Raw genomic sequence first — 20,757 nt, 5'->3', positions numbered from 1 at the left:
AAGGAAATATATTAATTTAATAATACATTTGTGAGTGTGGAAGATGAATGAAAAAATGTGAAACTTTGGAGTCATTAGATCTGTTGTCCCACTTTTTATACTATTTTATTATGTACTATCAAGTCTGATTAGTTGAACAAAATTATTAAGTTAAAATTGTAATTATTAAATATTTTTCTAGTCAATCACATATTTTGAAACATGGAGTGACATAAAGTTGTGAGAGAACAAATATGCTCCGGAGTGACAGCTCATAAACGAATGATAAAATTTAAAAAATATATTTCAAACTTTGAAATAATACAAAATATAAAACTAAACTTATTTTACCAACATGAAAATAGTTTAACTTTATAAAGAGTAAAAATATATTTAAAAAGAAAATGGGTGGGAAGTGAGATAGGAGGTGGTGTGGTGGTGAGGCGTGTGGAAAGGAAGGTGAGATGAGTGATTATGTGACTGTCAGTTTCACTCATCACATGCACTGCACAAATCCAGGTGCCACAAAAATCACCACTCCCTCTCATTGCTTCTTTTTTCAGCCTTCACTACATTCTCACTCTCATCATCAATAAACTTCTTCTATTCTTCACTTAGGAAACGTTATTCCTAAATTTTGTTCTTAAATTAGAATAATTCCGGGTTATTTTCAATCACAAGAAAGTGAGGAAAAATATATATGTTCTGAAAAAATATAAATGTTGTGGGACCTAAATAAGAATAAAAATCATATTTGTTATTGTGAGAAAAAAAATAGATGTTGTTCTTATTTTATTTGGAATTATAATAAATTAAAAAATAATGTGTGAGATTCAAATAAAAATAAAAACGTTGTTGTTAATTAGAAATGATCTTACCTACAAATAAATAATAAGTTAATACTTTGTTACTAAACATATATATATATATCTTTAAGCAAAATAGTGGTATGTACTAAAATAATCAAACAAGGCTATTTATGATTTGGAAATGAAATAACATATATTGGCTCCTAGTGCCATGTTGATCAATACCTTTTAAAAAAGTTAAATTTTATTAAATACATAACAGTTTAATAAAAATTATGTCTGTTAATTCTTTACCTAGTATCCTAAATATATTTGCTAGTATTCCATTTGTTTAATTCTTCTTCCTTGACTTTTTGTTAGCCCTCTTAAAAAAAATTATTGTTATGCCATATGCTAGACAATCATCCATAAGTTCCAAATAAGCTTATAGTTGGTGGATTTTTAGATAAATATAATTTTTTGGATAGATAAATGAATATAAATTTTATATTAAACAAATTTTGAAAGTTATTGAGCCAATATTTCAACAAGTACCTCTAAATTCTTAGATCATATATATATAAGGTTAAAGATCAATATTCAATATCTGAGAATGGCAATTATTATAAAAGAGATAATCACAATATGTTGAAAAAATTCAATATATTTTGCATGAGACAAGTAATAACAAATATGGACAACATATAGTAGTTATATATGTGTATTTATTTTACATAAAAACATATTAAATGCAATTGTCCCTCACTAGTATCTCCTTATTAGGGGTACCCTAAAGTCACTAACAAACAAAAATGAAAACAGCAAACCATATTTATTGGGACACCGATGCATGTAGACAACTTGTTAAGCATCCTTTGCCCCGTTGTCTTTGGGTTGTAGGAGCACACGACATGAATGAGGGAATGTTAATAATTGTTTTATACTATAGGGTAAGACTTTAGAGTTATTATATTATACAGAGATAAAAAATAAATATTGTAATGCTTTCATACATTCAGAAGTTCATTCCTTAATTTTTTCAATAATAACTTTTTTCTTGTATTCTTCCAACAATATACTTAAAATACTTATTAGCATCACCTGTGTTTAAGTTTATATTATATTATTTATACATAAATGTATTATTTTTTTGTTTTATGAGATGTGATTAATAAAGTAAGATTTTTTTATGTGCTCACATTATAATTTATTTATAATTATGTGCTGAAGTTCCTTTAAACACAATTTATTTATAATTATGTGCTTACATTATATTTTTTCAATTAAAACTTCCCTTTTATTGGTTCCTTAACAATCCTGAGAAGTAATTAGCAAAAACCATATTACCTAGCCATGTTGTTTTCTTTCTTCATAGTACATACAAACGTTAGACTAATATTAAAAAAAACTATTTAACTAACATGTTAGATTATAGGTTATTTAAAAAGTATATTAACCACAACAAATCGATTTATTTAATTAATATATTAATATTTATATTATATTATTTTAATTTAACTAATATTATTTTATATGAAATTCTAATATAAAATATATAGAAATATTATTTAATTGTTATTTTTTAGATGAGTCTATTTAAAATAAGAATGTTAAACAATTTAAAGACAAACTTGTTCCCTATTTAAAGGTCTTGCAACATAATAGACTTTTAAATATATTAATTAGATAAAACTTTTAAACATATCATTCATATACCTTAATTTTCTTTTAAAGTCAAACTATATAAGCTTTTGGTCTATATAAGGTAAAATATGTTTGACCTGTCTCTACCTGCTATCAGGTAGATCACTTATAAGGAAAAATTAATATAGTTAACCATAAATATTAAATTTCAGTCATTGAATATGTAATTATATTCTTGACGTAGAAATAAAACTTTGCTGTAATAATATCTAAAAAAAACATGGAAAAAAATCTTTGACGCATGAGCTCACTGACCTGCAGGGTAAAAGAAAATCATGACATTATAGGCACATGTGAAAAAATATTCAATATATTTCCATTTATATGTCGATTTTATAGATTTTATTCCTTTTTTTTATCAATCTGATTCAGAACTTTATTCCTTATTTTCTAAGAATTATTAGTAGACTATAGATTTGGTTGGAATAAGGAGAATTATGCCCCCATTGGTTTTAACTTACTTTCTAGCTCCAGCTTTATAATTTCTTTATTCCCTAGGAGCCCTTTTTAACTTTTCCTTTTAAAAAAGAAAAAAGATATATACACATTAATATTGTAAAAGTTTTATACGTTATTAGTCATTATCACTATTTATTTTCAATTATTATTTACTATTAAAAAGATAATTAAAAAATATTGAAATATTGAAGTTAAAAATGAGACCCCCATGGCCCCATCCCTATGGTTTGAATAATTGTCTGACTGAAAAAAGTGATAATAAATTAGAATAAAAAAATAAAAGTAAGATCTGTGAAGCATTTTGTTGCATAAGCCTAAACCTGAAATTGTTTCCTCCTTCATTATTGTGAAGAGAAGGGTATGATATGATGGGCATGATAATCTGAGCTATAATCTCTCTCACCCTTTTCACCCTGTGTTCACATTTCTCATTTTCTATCATTTTCTATATTCAAGTTGCAATCTTTCCAAGGTAATAAAGGAACTTTGTGTTATACAATTTCATTTTTTGTTTTCATTAGGATGAGTTGTAACAAAAACAAGTTTATTATTGCAGCTTTGTGGTGATAAGTGATTCTTGTTTACTCACTTTTTGATAAAAGTTTTTTGTTGGTTGTTGAAAATGTTGTGTGCTTGCTCCGGGGAGCAACACAAATTTGAAGAGGCGCCACAGTCGCCGGAGTCTCTAGCAACTAGGGATTTTTCTGCAAGTGGACTTTCTTCTAGGACTGGTGATTGGGAATCTAAATTGGATGAAGCACAAGTTGAAGAAGCTGAATCTACTTTAAAAGAAGCTCTTTCCTTAAACTATGAGGTACCAATGTGATTTTTGTAATATATATAAATTTAGTTTGAGCATAGTGTCTGGTCCAATTAGAAGGGACCCAGGTCATTTAAGCATATGATTCTGGGTAAATTATTGGGAGGGGTCTATGTTTAAGAGCGCGAATGTACCCGGGAGATTAGTCTCTTACGTATCGAGTGATAGAGTACACTCGCTCTAGGGAAAACGTGGTGTTTGCTTTCTTTTCTGTATAATATTACATTATAATCTATGATAGAACATTATGACGTTGTTTGATGCATGTAGCCCCACATAGTTGGACTATGGCTTGATTATTGTTGTATTAAACTATGAATGCAATGAATTTCAGGAAGCTAGAGCTTTGCTGGGGAGGCTTGAATATCAACAAGGGAACTTTGAGGCTGCCCTTCAAGTATTTCAAGGCATAGACATCAAGGGTTTGATCCCGAAGATGATCAGGGCGATTTCTGAAAGAACCAAGCAAAATAAATCGCATTCCAAGGCAGATATTGCTGTGATTCCTAATGTGATGTCACTGCATTCAGTAAGCTTGCTTTTAGAGGCAGTTCTGCTTAAAGCAAAATCATTAGAGGGACTTGGGAGATACACTGGTATTGCAACTTTTATATCTCTTTTTAGAGTATTTTCGTATACTTGTAATTGTATGTAGTTTGAGTAAATATCCCTTTGCTAAAAGAAAAGTTTCGTCCTCAAATGAAGTGGGTCTTTGATTCTTAAATGTCTCTCCATTTGAAATAAGAGCAGATATAAAATAAACTCCATTATGTAGATTATATACCTGATAGGGTTGCCACTCAATGGTACAGATTTTAATGTAATGACTCTGGTTCTTTATCATTTATCAGAGAGTGCAAAGGAGTGCAGAATAATTCTGGATATCGTTGGATCAGCCTTTCCTAATGGAATGCTCGAGGGTATCAGTGAAGACTGTAAGTTGCAAGAAATGTTTCACAGAGCATTGGAGTTGCTTCCAAACCTATGGATCAAGGCTGGCTTTCTAGATGAAGCTGTCACTGCATATCGCCGTGCTCTGGTCAAGCCATGGAATTTGGAACTACCGAGGTTGGCTGCTTTACAGAAAGATTTAGCTACAACGCTTCTTTATGGAGGCGTTGAAGTGGGTCCACCCTCTCCTTTGCAAGTGTCGGGTCCAGCAACCTTAAAGAGTAATGTTGAAGAATCAATACTTTTGCTATTGATACTGATGAGCAAGATGGCAATTCAGGAAATAGTCTGGGATGCTGAAGTAATGGATCATCTTACATTTGCACTTTCGGTTACTGGGATGTTTGAGACATTGGCAGATCGTGTAGAGCAGATCCTTCCAGGTATCTATGATCGAGCTGAGAGGTGGTACTTTCTTGCTTTGTGTTATAGCGCAGCGGGACACAATGAAGAAGCATTGAACCTTTTGAGGAAGGCTTGTGGTAGTTCTGAAGAAACACATAGACCCCATTTTCCTTCATTCTTGTTTGGAGCAAAACTGTGTTCCCAACATCCCAGCTATGCTCATGAAGGCATTAAATTTTCACGTGAAGTTATTGATCTAGCCAAGAATCAAAATGAGCATTTTTTGGGCGAAGGACGCAAATTTCTTGGCATTTGCTATGGGGCCGCAGCTAGACTTTCTGCACTGGATTCTGAAAGAAGTATATTTCAAAGAGAGTCTTTGGACTTTCTAAACCGGGCTGCTGTAAATGGAAACGGTGACCCAGAAGTGATATTCAGCCTTGGGCTGGAAAATGCATTTCAAAGGAATCTGGACGCAGCTTATGACAACATAATGATTTATTCGGATGTGACCATTGGCAGCTCTGCAAGAGGTTGGCAGTTGCTAGCACTCATAGTATCTGCACAGCAGCGGTTTAAGGATGCTGAAACAATAGTTGATTTTGCTTTAGATGAGGCTGGGCGGACGGATCAGTTAGAACTTCTAAGATTGAAAGCGGTGCTTCAAATATCTCAGCAGCAACCCAAACAAGCAATAGAAACCTACAGAATCTTGTTAGCGCTAATTCAAGCAAAAAGGGAGCTTTGGCTTCAAGATATGAACATTGATCAAGCTAAAGAATTCAAGCATGAGGTATGCATTTTGTGGGGGGGAACTATAATAACCCTTGTATATAATGATATTAAAGTTGATGGAAAAGAAGCAGCTGCACTTGTTCATTAGAAGATGCTAAAAAATAAGTGTTATTTCTTACACTAATTAATTAAAAGTAATACTACTACAGTACCGGTTAGAAAAATTCCCCCGTCCTCATCCTTCCCCTATTTTTATATGCAAGAATTTTCAGTTTGGATGACCAAGATGATCCTATGCTTAGAGTGGAAGACTGTGATTTAATTATTGCTAATAGTGCTCAATTTTTTTTCCTGAAATCTTGAGAAAAAAATTCTTGTAACATTTTTTACCACTCTTAGCAGGTATTAACTGAAAGGAAGTTGGAAATGGAAGCCTGGCAGGATTTAGCTACCATTTACAGAGATATCGGTTCATTGCTTGACGCAAAAGCTTGTGTTAACAAAGCCCAGTTCATAGAATTTTTCTCTCCAAGAAGTTGGCATATTACAGGTAAGGAACCTGTGTGCTCAGGTTTTTATTGTTGAAATACTGCATCTTTCTGCATGTAGTTTTATGCACAAGGTAACATCAAACATTAACAAATCTCTAATCCACATTTCTTCGGCTGTGCGCAATTGCAGGGATGTTGTTTGAAAGTCAATCATTATACAAAGAGGCCCTTGTTTCTTTTTCAGTCTCGTTATCAATAGAACCTGATTACATTCCCAGTATCATTTCAACTGCGGAATTGTTGCTGAAACTTGGTATGCAATCACTTCCAATTGCAAGAAGCTTTTTGATGAATGCTTTGCGATTAGAACCCACAAACCATGATGCATGGTTCAACCTAGGATTGGTTTCAAAAAGGGAAGGTTCATTGCAACAAGCAGCAGATTTCTTTCAAGCTGCATATGAACTAAAGCTTTCAGCTCCAGTGCAAAAATTTGAGTAATTGAGACTTCGGGAAAATACCAATAACGTTTTGGGTCGAGGGAAAGTGAAACGAACTAAGAGCATGATCGAAAGCATATGAGCAGCAACTAAACTGGCAGTAGTACTCATCCAACGCTCATCATTGCTTGGTTATTGATTTGTTCAAAATGTATAGCTAAATCTAGTTATTTACATATAGATTTACTTCATTTTGTTCTAATCAAATGTTTTTGTTTCACAAATAGAAATCACGTCTTTGTAGCATCCTGTTTAAGTGTCAAACGATGAGAGATACTAGATAGTTGAAGCTAACATAATACTATGCCTTATTGTTACTTCTTTAGTATCTTTCTGGTACTTTATCTGTACTGTGAAAGGAAATTACTCTAATGTTGACCATGATTTCAAATCATTCAATGGATGAATGAATTCAGCATATAGGTCATAACTTTGGTTCGAAGGGAAGAATTAGGCTCGTTTGCAGAAAAGAAAGGAGTCGATTTCGATTTCAAACCTCAATCTATCATCGTGTTATTAATTTTCGGATGGCTGCCTACATTTTCAATAAAGCTTTATTTCCTTCTTCAATTCTTTCAGAAAAGGAATACCATGAATTTAGGATTAAGTTTAAGCAGTTCTTATCCATTTCCACAAAGCTGTTTCATTCATTCAAAGCTCATTTTACAGGAAGGATTTGATCATGGTTACATTATAAACTCCATATAGAGTATTCTGATAACCTTAATCATTGACTTTAAATATTTGATGAGATATTCAAAGTGTATTATTTTTATAAGAAAGACTATAAAAGGTTTCTTCTTTTCAAAATTATTCTAACAACACATTGAGTTTTGACATATTCATCATAGCCCAAGGCAGAATCAGAAAACAGGTTCTGTTCTTAGCTTAAAAAATGTGAAGTGGTTTATGTGATCAATTTTTGCAAAAGGAAAATGGAGTAACTTCAATATTAAGAAAGGGAGAGATGGGAAAAATGACACCAAACTACATTCTCAACTTATCCTTTGTTTTTTTACACCAATAACTACATGCAATCAAATAGAACATTCTTTTTTGCATCAAAACAGAATATTTCTTGATCTGGCAGACAACAAATTTGTGTGATGGTACAATTGTAGTAAGCAACCGTTTTTGGTTCATCTTCAGAACAAGGGAAGCTGGCAGTGCAGAGAATTTGACTGGACCTATACTTAATACTGCAAGACAAAAAATGAAAAACCAGTGATATGTACCAAAAAACAGAAGCAATTAACCTTAAATTCATGTGTTATGTCATTCACCTTACATGTAATAAACAGTTGACTCAAACAGACAAATTGCCTAACTTCAACCCATCTGTCACTGCATTCACAAATGAAAAAGTCAAACATATAATCATTGTGATATGCTAAATGAATATGGCCTAAATCCATTTGAAGTTTATCAGTCAAACGACGACAAAGAAGAACTTCAAAGAGAAATATACAACAACAACTAAACCTTTATCCATTAGGTGGGGTCAGTTACATGAATCGAATGACACATAGGGAAATATATACAAAATTTTAAACAAGTGCAATAAATTCCTAATCAAAATGCAGCTAATCTCTCTAGAAATGGTATGATGCTATTTTAGCATAATTAACCATGGTATGAACTAATACTATCCAAAAAATTAAGTTACCTCTTGAATCACTAAACTTTTACAAACGGTTCAACATTGTCATTGGTTTCAGATTGTTTTTCAGTTTCTGGTTGTTTAGCCTCTCCTTGTTCCTCTTTTCTGCAATGAAAATCAACACCTTAAAGTTAGTCTATAGATATGTCCTATACCATCACCCACAAAAGCCATAGCATTGCATGTATATTAAGAACTTTCTGCAATCATGTTTCGTCATTTGCATTCTAATTATTAATCAACATGAAACTTGCATGCATCTTCTGACATAAGGGCATCCACAAACATGTCAAAATTACATGTCTGCATGATGTATGTAGGTCACCATATATAGTTCCGAGTTGCATCGGTACGCGTAATGATCGAGGTTTTAAATCAATATCTGCGAGTATAATTGAGGCTGCAATATTATGGTTTTGGTAATTTTCATAATTACACCATAATCAAGACAAATATCGCAACCTCATTTTCCTGTAATTATGATAAACTTAATAAAACTACAATCAATCATAACTACAGTCGCAATTCTAAACCTTGATAATTACCCATGCACAATGCTTTGTACATACCAATATAGAGATATTAATGTATAACATTGAAGTATGACAAGCATGCATAAAAAAATGACACCAATAAATCAAATTCTACAAGAATAAGAATAAACATTTGAATATGATAATGAAAGATATGAGAAGATAACTTGCATTTTCTGGGCAGCTTCAGCAGCTCTAGCACGTGCTTCTTCAGAGGCTAATCTCTCTTCCTCTTTTGTCATACGTTTGTTGCCTCCTTCGAAGCAACCAAAGCATAATCCCATAATGTTTTTCTCTTTCACTCTCTCTTTCTTTTTGTTCTTCCTCTATATCTTTTTCTTCTCCTTCTTGGCCTTTTTGCCTCTACGTACAATCTTTGTTTTCTTCTTCTTCTTCTTCTGTTATTATGGATGAGCTTGCAATATGCTATATTTTAATATTTAGATATAAACAATTGTGTAACAACAACAACATGGGCTATGTGCTTAACATGTTGTTAATCCGCGTTAACTTTGTGTCACCCCACTTATATTAGCTACCATAATAACAATATTGTTATATGTATATGCTATAGGAATATTCTTTAATAATCAGCAACCAGGAAAAATATTAAAAATAATTTTTTTCGATACTACTAAGATATCTTTTACCTTTTTGGTTAAAGAACTAATCACTTATGAGGTTTTGTGGCGGCCCCTTCCAACCAATGTCACTCCCAGAAGTTGAATTCTTGACGTTTTTTTTTCATTTAGAGATCTAGCAGAGTCTTACACCACTAGACAAATACATTGGTCTAAAAAGAGAGTTTACTACAAAGTATGGATAAAATTGCTAGAATATTTTTACTTGTAACTGATTTGTTTCGTTTAATTCTTTTCACACGGTTTTTCGCACAATAGTCAGCAATTATTTATTTTTTGAAACTACACTAAAAAACGAGTTTTAAGTTGCAAAGAACAAAAGTGTAATTTATTAGACCAATTTAAAAATTGAAAATAACTTCAAAGATCTATTTGAGAGTAAAAAAACTTATATAACTAAGTTGCTCTCTCATTTTTTTTCCTTTTTCTTTCTCTCACCCCTTGTAGTGTTGTTTGAAAAGGTTCTAAATATAGTTGAGCATATTTAATTTTCAAAGGTAGAATGATGACTAATATAATTTTAGTTATTTTCAATGAAAGTTAATTTAATCTCCACTACTATATTAGTCAGAAATAATAGGAATATTCATGTAAAAAAGATAGGAATGTAGAATGATGTTGCTTGTTTTTTTGGTATAAAGACAAAAGACTTTTTTTTACTTAACTGTTGCATATTCTGCTAACTTTGCTGAGTCAAAAAAATTCCAAGCTGCTTCTTAACTTAAACTGTTTCTGAAATTTGTCATGGGCCGTTAAAATTATAATCATCATTCATTCAATGCCAGAACATTCTATCATTTTATATAACTTCAGGAAAATGAATTAACTTAATAAAAACAACCCAAATTCTCATTCAAAGCTATTATGATGCAAGATTCATATCTTAACAATATTGTACAAAGTTAGCTACATTTGATGATTGCTTTGTTTGTTATTGGACAAGCTCTAAATTAGGCATGCCTTGAAAATAGCTGCACTATTGGAGAAACCAAAACTGCATCGCAATAACCTCTGCAATATCTGCAATGGGAGTCACAAGCTATTAGTAAAGTTCAACAATGGCTTCACAAGCCCCACAAAAAATGGAAGCAACGTGCATGGAATTAAGAAAGTAAACTTGCTTACCATGGTGTCATTCTCTTTCCTGAAAAATTTCTAATCAATCATCAAAATCAATATTTTCATCATCCTTCATGTACTTTTCTTGCACTGCTGCAACTGTAGGTTGCTGAGTTAAGGGAAACTCAAAATCCAATATTTTAAATAAGTTATTGTCCACAAAAGTAGTAAAAGAAAAAAAATGAAATGTATTTGAGACACACAAGATTAACAGAATAGCAAGTTAGCAACTATTGCTCAAAATGCAACTTAAAGATTATTATTCTATTCCCTTTGGATCCTTATTGGACCAAGGGAAGTATCTCTGCAGCATCTTCCAAGGCTTAGATTGACCACCAAAGTGATTATCTAATATAAAAAACATTGAACTGTGAACACTTAGTTTACCTGATTTAAGATCAATATAACAACACAAACCTTAACCTCACTAGGTCAGGAAGACATGGATCGAACAATATCATAATACTTTATAATAAATCGTGTTCACTGACAAAACAATGATCACTAAATTTTTTCTAATCGTTTTACCTAAGGTTTTTCCTGCCCTCTCTCTTCCTTTATGAATTGGACTAATATCCATTTGATCTACTCTCGTCACTGAGGCTTCTACCGGTCTCCTTCACACATGTTCAAACCACCTAATCTATGCTACATCGAGTTTAAAATCAATAACTCAGCAAAAAAAAAAATCCTACCAACCCTACAAATGAACTTGTGAGCAATGTCATGATTTTTGTATCAGATTAAACATAAAAATGGACTTTCATTTATATTAATGTCAAAGGCAATTGCTGTGTTTATAGTACCTGTACCTCATTGTCATCATTGTAGCCACTGGAGGCCAACCAAGAAGCAGTTAAAATCAGTATATACATGAAAATAAATATATGCATATAAAAATTGCAGAACAATGGTAGTTGTGCAACAGGGAAACAAATAATATTTTCAGTGGATATTTTTTCAGTGGATATTTATCCCAAGGTAAAAGATAAATGAGTCAGAATAGCCATATCATGACCAAGAAGGATATCTATAATAATCCCAATCAACAGGACCAACTGCAATCTTGCTAAATTCAACTGCACTTGCATCTATGCCGGCAAATATGTACCCATTGCTTTTGTCTATCAGCTTCACTAGATTACCTACACTCTCTTTGTCCTGGAAAGAAAGTTCTGACTTAGGATTCTAAACATTGGGCATGAACTGCTAAAAAACAAGGGTGTATTTGGTTTACCTGAATATCTAAGGTTGAAAAATTCACAAGACCGAAGTTATCAATAACTTCACACAATTCCTTTGTGAGCTTTCTGCAAACATTACAAAAACAATTTATCTAGAAAACTACTCAACACGTAAACAAATGTCTATGTTATGGATGAAATAGAAAACAAAGCACATCACACCTATACTTAGCAGAGCGAGGGTCCTGATCAAGATGGTATTGTAAATATGACAAGTCTTGCACGTCTGTATAGAAATCGAGGTTAAAGGCTGCAACAATCAAATTGTAAAGTTAGGGTGTAAATCTGTCACCTATAACCAGAATTAAATAAAATGTACTTAACCCCTGACATATAAAAGTAATTAATCACCACACCTAGCCTTCCATAGCTCTCAATCAAATCAATTTTTGACAAGACATTTACGTGGGGAAGTTCTAGATGCAGCATCGTGGATAAGGATAGAACCAATGCACTAATATACTTCCCAGGGTCACTGCAAAGATGAGCATCAATCAAATGCACTGCAGTTAACTGCAAGAATGAACATACAAATAAATAAGCTCTTAAAAACACAGTTCAACATCACCAAGATGTAAAGAGCAGAATCATACCCTTAGGTTCAATTTCTTTATGAGTTTCATGATGACATTCTTGGCATTTGAATGAAGAAAAAAGAGTTCCACTTGTCCAGGAAAATCAAAGAGCAGGTAGTGATCTGAAATGTTAATACTATTGTCAAGATACAAGAATATGTTAACTGAACAAAGAGAATAATAGTTTGTACTCTATTTAATAAATAATAATAATAATGAGTGAAATTATGGTTTACTTATTTATTTAGCTTGTACATCTAGTGACTAGCATAAAAATGCACCAACCTTTCAGCAGAGGTTCCAACTTTGCTTGCAACCAATCAATATTTTTCTCTAGATAATCCATACAATACACAAGACCTGCTTGTGAAAGACAAGAGAAACTTCAAAATATGCACACAGTAAGGCAAAAATACCTTATAAAAGGTACTGTACCACATTCCTACCTACTTTTGAGAACCAATTGTTAAATTACTGAATAACTTGTTACATTCTTGTCATACAAAAACAAAGTGTGGCCTAATGCATGAGGCTCTCACCTAGTGGAGTCTGGGAAAGGTAAATGTACCTAACCTTACCCTCGCAAGCAAAGAGACTGTTTTCAGGATTTAAACCCATGACCTCCGAGTCACAAGGTAAACAACCTTACATTCTTGTATATTATGATCTCAACAAAGGAATCTAGAAAACCATGCTTACTCTTCCAATATTCCATCACAAGTTGGTTAAATGACATTAAAGCATCCATAAATTTAGTTGAAACTTATTGTTAATAAAAAAGAAGTAAAAGGCTTACCCCCATTTGGACCAAGAGAATGTTCCACCATTACATCACTTAGTTTCACAAGATCCTCGATGTTCACAGCACAGTCATAGCTATATTTTGTACATGGGAAAACTATATCAATTGAACTATACAACTAAAAAAGTGACACTTTTGAGAATATCAATATTTGAAAGAGGAGTAGAGGGAAGGATACGGTAATGAATCATTAGCTGGATCCAAATTGATAATGGCAACCTTCCTGCATGTCAAAAGCAAAATATATAAGGCAAATAGAATGTCCAACATAGTATAAAACCTAAAAATCATCCGGCTAATGATAACATATTATATCGTATCTCCCCTTAAACAGTGAAGCTCACCTTCCGATAAGGTTTAGGAACTGAGACATGCCATTGCAGTAAGTTGTTTTACCAGAGCCAGGGGGACCAATTACTACTTGCCCAAACACCATCTTCCTTCCTTTCAATGTTGCATTATTTCCATACATAACAATAAGTAAAATTAAACAATGAGGCTACATATCGGATGCGACGAGCGAGGCAACTAAATATAAAAAACAAAGTTCAAAGGAAATTCAAAATTAAAGAACTAAATGCATTCCAAACCCAATAAAAATCAAGCCATAAACAATGCACATTAGACTAGTTAATCACAATAGTTCAGTTTTCATTAAATAAGCTAGATACATCATTTCATCAAACATTTTACAAACATAGCAGCGCAAATATTAAACCAGCAATAACCTAAACTGTCAAGGTTACTAAATTCAAAACCAAACCAGACCCAATTTTCATTTAAATACAGAAAACATTTTAGCCTAGTGTTTTGACAGAAGCATCAACTCATAAAGAAAGGACAAGCTAGATTATTGTAAAAATGTCAATAATATAACTTGAACTTAAAAAACATCATTATCTACCAGGAATTTTATGAAACAACCAATGTTTCTTGTAAATTAAATAAACTATATTAAGCGATGTGTATACTTTACCTGAACTTGATTATGGTTTTGTTGAAGCTATCTCGGACTAAAGCAATGGACTCGCATAGACAAAGACAATGATGAAGCCACTGTATATATATCTCTTCCTTTTGGGCTTTTAGGTCCAAAATAAAACTACTGTTAGTAAAGCCTAGTATCCAAATGTGAGATAGGATGGATCAAGTGTGACCTGTCATCATGGGACACAAGGATCTGCTGTTCTAAACCCTGTTCCAAATCCTATTATGTCACGTAAGTTAAAAAAAATATTCATAATTTTATCAATTTTGATTCAGTGTGATTGGTCATAGACATAGTTGGGGACAGATCATCATGTGCACCAAATCCATCATTGCATGTTCTTGTGCTTGCTTAATAATGGTTTGGAGAAGCATGTCCCAAATCATATTTTTTGCTTGGTTATGTTTACATAATCAAAATATATCATGTTAATTGATAAAATTAAATATTCATTATTTTTCTATATTTGTACTTCAATATCATTGGTGCAGAACATATTTTAAAACACTATATCTTTATTTGTGTTTGGCTAAAGTACACACCGTTAAGTTGATCTCTACTCTTTCTTTCTGAGTTTTATAATTATAAATATTATCACACATCTTGTAAAAATTCTATTACACATCACCACTTGTTGAACTTAAACATTAACATATTAGGTCCATGGGTGATTTACTTAACTTTTTCCATCATGTTAGAAAACTTGTGGCTAGTTTCTCATAACATTTTTTACTTTGCTTAGATTGGAAGTAATGTTTGAAAATGAAAACCATTTGTATTTGATTATATCCTTGACGTTACATTGCTATATATGTGGAAGAAAATTGTATTGTTACATTATTTTGGTTGATGGACATAACTAGGTCAATCTATTAGGTTAGGGTTTTTTAAGAGCCTCATTCTTAATTCTCATCTCTCTTATACATTCAACCTTTACAAAACACCATAATGACCTATTTCATACTCTTATTGTGTAGTAGCCTTTTCACTACACTAATAGGCCAAAACACTTTAAAATAGGTGAGATATAAAACCTTAAAAAATGTTATAAGTAAACAAGTGGAACTTATTGAAGGTAAGACAAATCCAAATCATTTACACCCATATTCAAACTTGTCACTTCAATATATTATGGAAAATTAATAAAAGTGTAAAATTTTATATAATTTTGAGATAAAAAATAAGATTGACTCTTTCTGCCATGAAAAATGGGATCACTATTCATCATATTAATGGAAATTATTGGTTTTTTGCAACATGGCCAACCTAGGAAATAGGTAACATACTAACATGTGTCATCATATGCTTTCTGCAGTGTAATTCTAAATACCCACTGCTTTTTTTGTTTGGTTCCTTTACCGGGACACTATCTCCCGGTACCACTGTATCATACCCTTGAGTGCATATTCCTAACAATTTTGTCTCTTTCATCATTTCTACATTTGAGAATTCAGTTTTTTTCTTCTTTGGGTATCTTTTTAATCACACTATAATCTCAGGCAAGTCCAAATTTCTTAAAAAAATGTTGATTTACGTTAGTTAGATGCATAACATTTGTTGTATATCCTATGGCATAGTCTTTATTTACACGTGAATCACCCTCCAGAACAACTTTGAACAATCACTGAAAAATGTATTTGGTGCAAGAAGACATGTTTTGTTCTTCCAAGTTAAGTAACAAGGTTGCTAACAAAATTTAATATATAGTATAATATCACCAACATAAAAAATAATATGTAGTAATGAATTTTACATCAGTTTTCTCTGTCAGATGTCCTTTTTTCTATTCATAATATAAGAAAGAGTGTATAGATATGGTTCTTAGAATGTAGAAAAGATTGGAGGAGTCTCAAAAGATTGTGAATTTGATATTAATACAAGGTTCCAAAGGCATGATTGGACCAAGTAGTATGAATTTCTTGTTTATAGCTTTAGCCTTTCTAGCAAAACATTCACTTAAACATTCCTTGTTTTTTGTTTCAATATTGATTTCAAAATCTAATTCTGATATGGTTTCTTGAAATTGTGGCATATTGGAAATGTTTGCTCACTCTGCAGAGATGATAGGTGGTCCATATGAAGGGTTGATAGCGACGAAGCCTATGCCTGAAAAGATTAATGAATCTCTTCATTGTGAAGAAGGTAAATCAAGTTTAAAGGAATGGAAAGGAGTTAGACTATGCAAAAAGATAAAAAATCAGCTTGTAGAGTACAATTCACTGCCAAGTTATTTAAGGGACAACGAATACATATTGGGTTATTATCGATCAGAATGGCCACTGAAGCATACCATCCTTAGCGTTTTCTCGATTCACAACGAGACGCTTAATGTGTGGACGTAAGTACTTTGTCATCAAGCACAAATGAATTTCATTATTTGTAGAACTTGATGCCTTTTTCTAATTGTCTTCTTTTATTTGAGGTACATTTAGTTTTGAAAATTCCTTGTTTTCTATGAGTATGAAATGAACTTAACTTAGGTGTTAGTTCTGCTATTCAATGTTTGTTGTCCATGTTTGGAGCTTAACAAGTTTTCTCTTTGCTCCTTCATTCATTATTCCCAGTGTCCATAATATCGCCTTTTCGCATACAACAAGATATTGGAAGGAGAATGAAGTTGGTTATTTTGTCACTTTTAAAGGCTTTCTTATGCAGTTTTGAAGAATGTTTTTCTGTGCTTGTGGTTTCTTTTTTTAACCTGACAATTATGTTGTCTAAGTTTTGAAAATTAAACATTTTCTCTTGATATATGAGGATAACTTGTCCCTATTTTTTATGTATGCAAGTTTTAGGAAAGAATAATAAAAGCAATCAACTTGTATAAATGACTAATATTTACATTAAGTAACTTAGTGCTAATGAAATTGTTTCAGGCATTTGATTGGATTCTTCCTTTTCCTCTTTCTCACCATATACACAGCTATGAAAGCACCAACAGTTGTGGATTTCAATTCCCTTCAACATTTGCCTAAAATGATCGGAACCGCCGATTTGAATAAGATTCGTTTACATCTCTTGAATTGCCTTCCATCACTGCCCAATATGCCTGATCTTCTTAATTTTAAAAATGAGTTGAGCACATCTCTTTATTCTTTGGACTTCTCCTCATTACCAAGTTGGAATGTTGTGGAACTTCTCACCAATTGCTTACCGGAGCAGTTGTCGATTGTAAGTTTCTGCTCCTCTTCATTGTGAATCCAGTAAGATTCTGTTTAATAAGTATATGAGAAATAAGAACATGTGTCAAGTGTTGTATGTTTTGTGATCATTTATTCTCTTGCTCATGTACAAACTTCTATGCCAAAATAAGTGAAAAGCCACTTAGTGACTCTACATTTGTAAATATGGATAACCATTAAAGAAACTTTCTGTTGGTACTTATGTACATTTCGATTTTGCTTTAGCATTATGTATGCTTACAGAGACATTATATTTCAGTAAGTTGCAGATTTTGCATAGTGTTAGTGTGTTACTATATACCATTGATATTATTTTGGATTGCGAGAATTTGACAACTCAGCATTGTTGCAGAATGTTGTGAAAGATGACATGGTGGACATATTATCCCCCTCGGCGGTCCAACCGATTACGAGGTGGCCATTTTTCGTGTTCTTAGGTGGAGCCATGTTCTGCTTGCTAGCCAGCAGCACATGTCATCTCCTCGCTTGCCACTCGCAGAGCCTTTCCTACATCATGCTCAGATTTGACTATGCTGGAATCTCAGCATTAATTGCCACTTCATTTTACCCTCCAGTATATTACTCATTCATGTGCAACCCTTTTTTTTGCTTCCTCTACTTAGGCTTCATAACATTAATAGGAACTGCTACTATTGCCTTTTCTCTTCTCCCATTTTTCCAAAAGCCTTGGTTCAGGAAATACCGCGCTTCGCTTTTCTTTTTGATGGGATTTTCAGGTGTGGTGCCTATTATACATAAGCTGATATTGCATAAAGATCGACCCGAGGCATTGCAAACTACAGGGTATGAGATATTGATGGGAATTCTGTATGGTTTAGGAGCTGTAATCTATGCTACAAGGATACCGGAGAGGTGGATGCCTGGAAAGTTTGATATTGCTGGCCATAGTCACCAACTTTTTCATGTCTTGGTTGTGGCTGGGGCTTATACACACTATCAAGATGGGTTAGTCTACCTCAAATGGAGAGATATGAAAGGTTGTTAGGTGATGCTACTTGCTAGTGAGTATTATGTAATAGGTTCTTGTCTCTTTTGGGCACCATCATAAATGAATAAAACAATGGTATTACTGTCTAGCAACTCTTCATTATTCTTTGATGTGTTTGATTTATGAACATATATACAAGCCATATAGATATTTGGCATATGGTGACAAATTCCAAGCATAGTGGTACCCAAATGTGACATTATCAGTGGTTAGAATACATGAGAGGGAGCATGATATGAAGCATTCAAGGAAACAACATGGTAGTCATTTAAGAATCATTAGTAGTGACTTCAACAAATTAATCTTAACTTTAATACATTCTCTCTCTTTCACTATGTAGTACACACTAAGTGACACTCTAGTACACATGCAAACAAAACCAACTGGCAAAATTGATTCATTCACATAATAAAGATAAAATAAGAAGGCCAAAGGAGTTAACAAATGGACAAACAGTTTAGAATTCTTGTGTGGTTTGTTTGTTTCTCTCTCCATTTCTCACTTTTTATATTTGTTAATGAATTATTTATCATCATATTCTATCTATTTTTGATAAAAAAGACTTCATTTTTTAAACAATTGATAAGTATCTTATCAGCTATTATATATGGAGTATGTGTAAAAATTGGGTTGAAAAAAGTATGTGTATCCTTAGGTTGAATTTAACAAAATCCTTAACTTAAAAGTCCTCTGATCGATAAAGGGTGTGTGGAAAATTGATGTGAAAATATCAGCTTTGTATTTTAGGGAGAAAGAACCACATTATTATGCACAAAGAGAGAAAGCAACTCTACCTCTAGGTCCTATACCCCTTTCTATATATACTCTTTTACTTGTTCATCATACCAATATTGAGAACATATATAAGAAAGGGTAGAAATATTAGTGGTTAAAGTGTAAAATGGATATATCAAGTTCACAATACAATAGTGGTAGTGAATCTGATGGAAGATGAAGAAGATTTGTCCATGGTCTCTGATGCTTCTTCTGGACCTCCACACTATTTTGATGAAGATGATCAAAGGTTTTGTGTAGATTGGTATCCTTCTATTTCCAAATATAACAAAGAAAATGAAAAGAAGAAAAGGGTCAAAGAATATGGTAAAATTCAACAGCTTTCACTTCTTCATGATCCTGCTAGTTCCCCTGTTCTTAATTGTTCCAAGGCAAGTGTCATTGCCACAACATGTGTCTATAATTTGATTATTTTTTCCTTAGCAGTAATTCTATTTTCTATTGGGTTAATGAGTTTTTTGTTTTTCATTGAACAGAATTTCTCAGGGAATGGAGCAACAGAGAATGCATTCGATTATTCTCGGTCTCTATCTTCCACAAGAATTAAGGTACACCTCCAGTTTCATAATTAAATTTTCCATCAACTTCACATTATGCTTGTTATTGTGTTGAAAAAAACTTGTTAGTCTTTGCAGATAAAGCCTAAATTTCAGAAGCATTTCAGTTTCTTTAAGCCCTCTCTTGATGGAAAAAATGCTTCAGAGGAGCAAGGTGATCCTTTTGTGACTTTTCTCTAGTATGTATATTTCAAAAGCTATCAAGTAATTGTGTGAAATGACTAACATTAATGGATTTTTTCTGCTGATTAGGTGGTTTAGATGAAGAAGAAGAAAGGAAATGAAAAAAATTCGCTTTAGCTTTTGTTTATGTTGCTGCATTGTTGTTGAAAGAGAGACCAAGGAATCTCAAAGGGAACTTTGTTCAAATTTTATTTAAGTAGAAAAAAATAAGAAGCAAAAGCGCTTGTGTAATTTTATTCTGATCTTATTTTTTATTCTGCAATGCCAATGTAGTTGGGAACAACATAAGAAACTGATCTCATTTATCATATATATCACGTTTTGGGTTCGACATATCACATACCATATACTTGAGTCTATATAAAAGAAGTCTTTGTAATAATGTAAAAATTGACATAGAAATATTATATAAAAAACTGACGAACGATATAAAGATAGCGGAATCGATACCACGAACTATGTAAGTATAACTCGAACTGGTTAGAATTAAATATCAGAAAACTAGTAGTTTACACATCAAGTTGAAAACAATATGGTCCATTATATGTCAGGATTTCCCAAGTGGGAGCAAAATACCACTTATGAAACCAAAATGCCTAGTAATGAGTAGTGGACCAACTTTATTAGATTCAGCTATTGCCACCCTAGCTCTCTATACAAACCTTAAGTTGCATGTAACCCAAAATTGACAAAGTATCCA

The 20,757-nt window shown here is 32.5% G+C and overlaps 3 protein-coding genes and 1 long non-coding RNA gene across 6 annotated transcripts; 2 read left to right on the top strand and 2 right to left on the bottom strand.

Annotated features, from left to right (window-relative positions):
* On the top strand, window positions 3,303-7,202 carry LOC109343856. 2 transcript variants are annotated; one of them, XM_019582349.1, is made up of 6 exons: window positions 3,303-3,402; window positions 3,487-3,744; window positions 4,085-4,346; window positions 4,602-5,839; window positions 6,181-6,331; window positions 6,463-7,202. In XM_019582349.1, exons 2-6 carry the CDS (start codon window positions 3,553-3,555, stop codon window positions 6,771-6,773), a joined length of 2,154 nt encoding a protein of 717 aa, XP_019437894.1. In that variant the 5' UTR covers window positions 3,303-3,402; window positions 3,487-3,552; the 3' UTR covers window positions 6,774-7,202. The 2 variants fall into 2 exon arrangements, with proteins under 2 accessions (XP_019437894.1, XP_019437895.1); XM_019582350.1 differs by having other exon boundaries at window positions 3,305-3,402; window positions 6,184-6,331.
* On the bottom strand, window positions 7,741-8,537 carry LOC109343858. 2 transcript variants are annotated; one of them, XR_002107266.1, is made up of 3 exons: window positions 8,439-8,537; window positions 8,029-8,116; window positions 7,741-7,971 (listed from the first exon to the last, which is right to left on the bottom strand). It is a non-coding gene; the product is annotated as an uncharacterized LOC109343858 (long non-coding RNA). The 2 variants fall into 2 exon arrangements; XR_002107265.1 differs by lacking the exon at window positions 8,029-8,116.
* Window positions 10,384-14,383, bottom strand: LOC109343855 (GPN-loop GTPase 2). The gene is made up of 12 exons (XM_019582348.1): window positions 14,323-14,383; window positions 13,691-13,804; window positions 13,525-13,569; window positions 13,341-13,420; window positions 12,830-12,904; window positions 12,563-12,666; window positions 12,326-12,482; window positions 12,132-12,219; window positions 11,963-12,035; window positions 11,756-11,886; window positions 10,732-10,826; window positions 10,384-10,626 (listed from the first exon to the last, which is right to left on the bottom strand). The coding sequence occupies exons 2-11, from the start codon at window positions 13,780-13,782 to the stop codon at window positions 10,766-10,768; spliced, it is 906 nt and encodes a 301-aa protein (XP_019437893.1). The 5' UTR covers window positions 13,783-13,804; window positions 14,323-14,383; the 3' UTR covers window positions 10,384-10,626; window positions 10,732-10,765.
* On the top strand, window positions 15,659-18,604 carry LOC109343854 (heptahelical transmembrane protein 4-like). Its single transcript, XM_019582347.1, has 4 exons — window positions 15,659-15,833; window positions 16,393-16,672; window positions 17,208-17,502; window positions 17,866-18,604. The coding sequence occupies exons 2-4, from the start codon at window positions 16,395-16,397 to the stop codon at window positions 18,517-18,519; spliced, it is 1,227 nt and encodes a 408-aa protein (XP_019437892.1). The 5' UTR covers window positions 15,659-15,833; window positions 16,393-16,394; the 3' UTR covers window positions 18,520-18,604.

This window comes from Lupinus angustifolius, chromosome LG03 (assembly GCF_001865875.1).
Source record: "Lupinus angustifolius cultivar Tanjil chromosome LG03, LupAngTanjil_v1.0, whole genome shotgun sequence".
NCBI lineage: Eukaryota > Viridiplantae > Streptophyta > Magnoliopsida > Fabales > Fabaceae > Lupinus > Lupinus angustifolius.
Note: the sequence above shows the minus strand (reverse complement) of the source record. Positions and strands in the feature narration are given on the sequence as shown.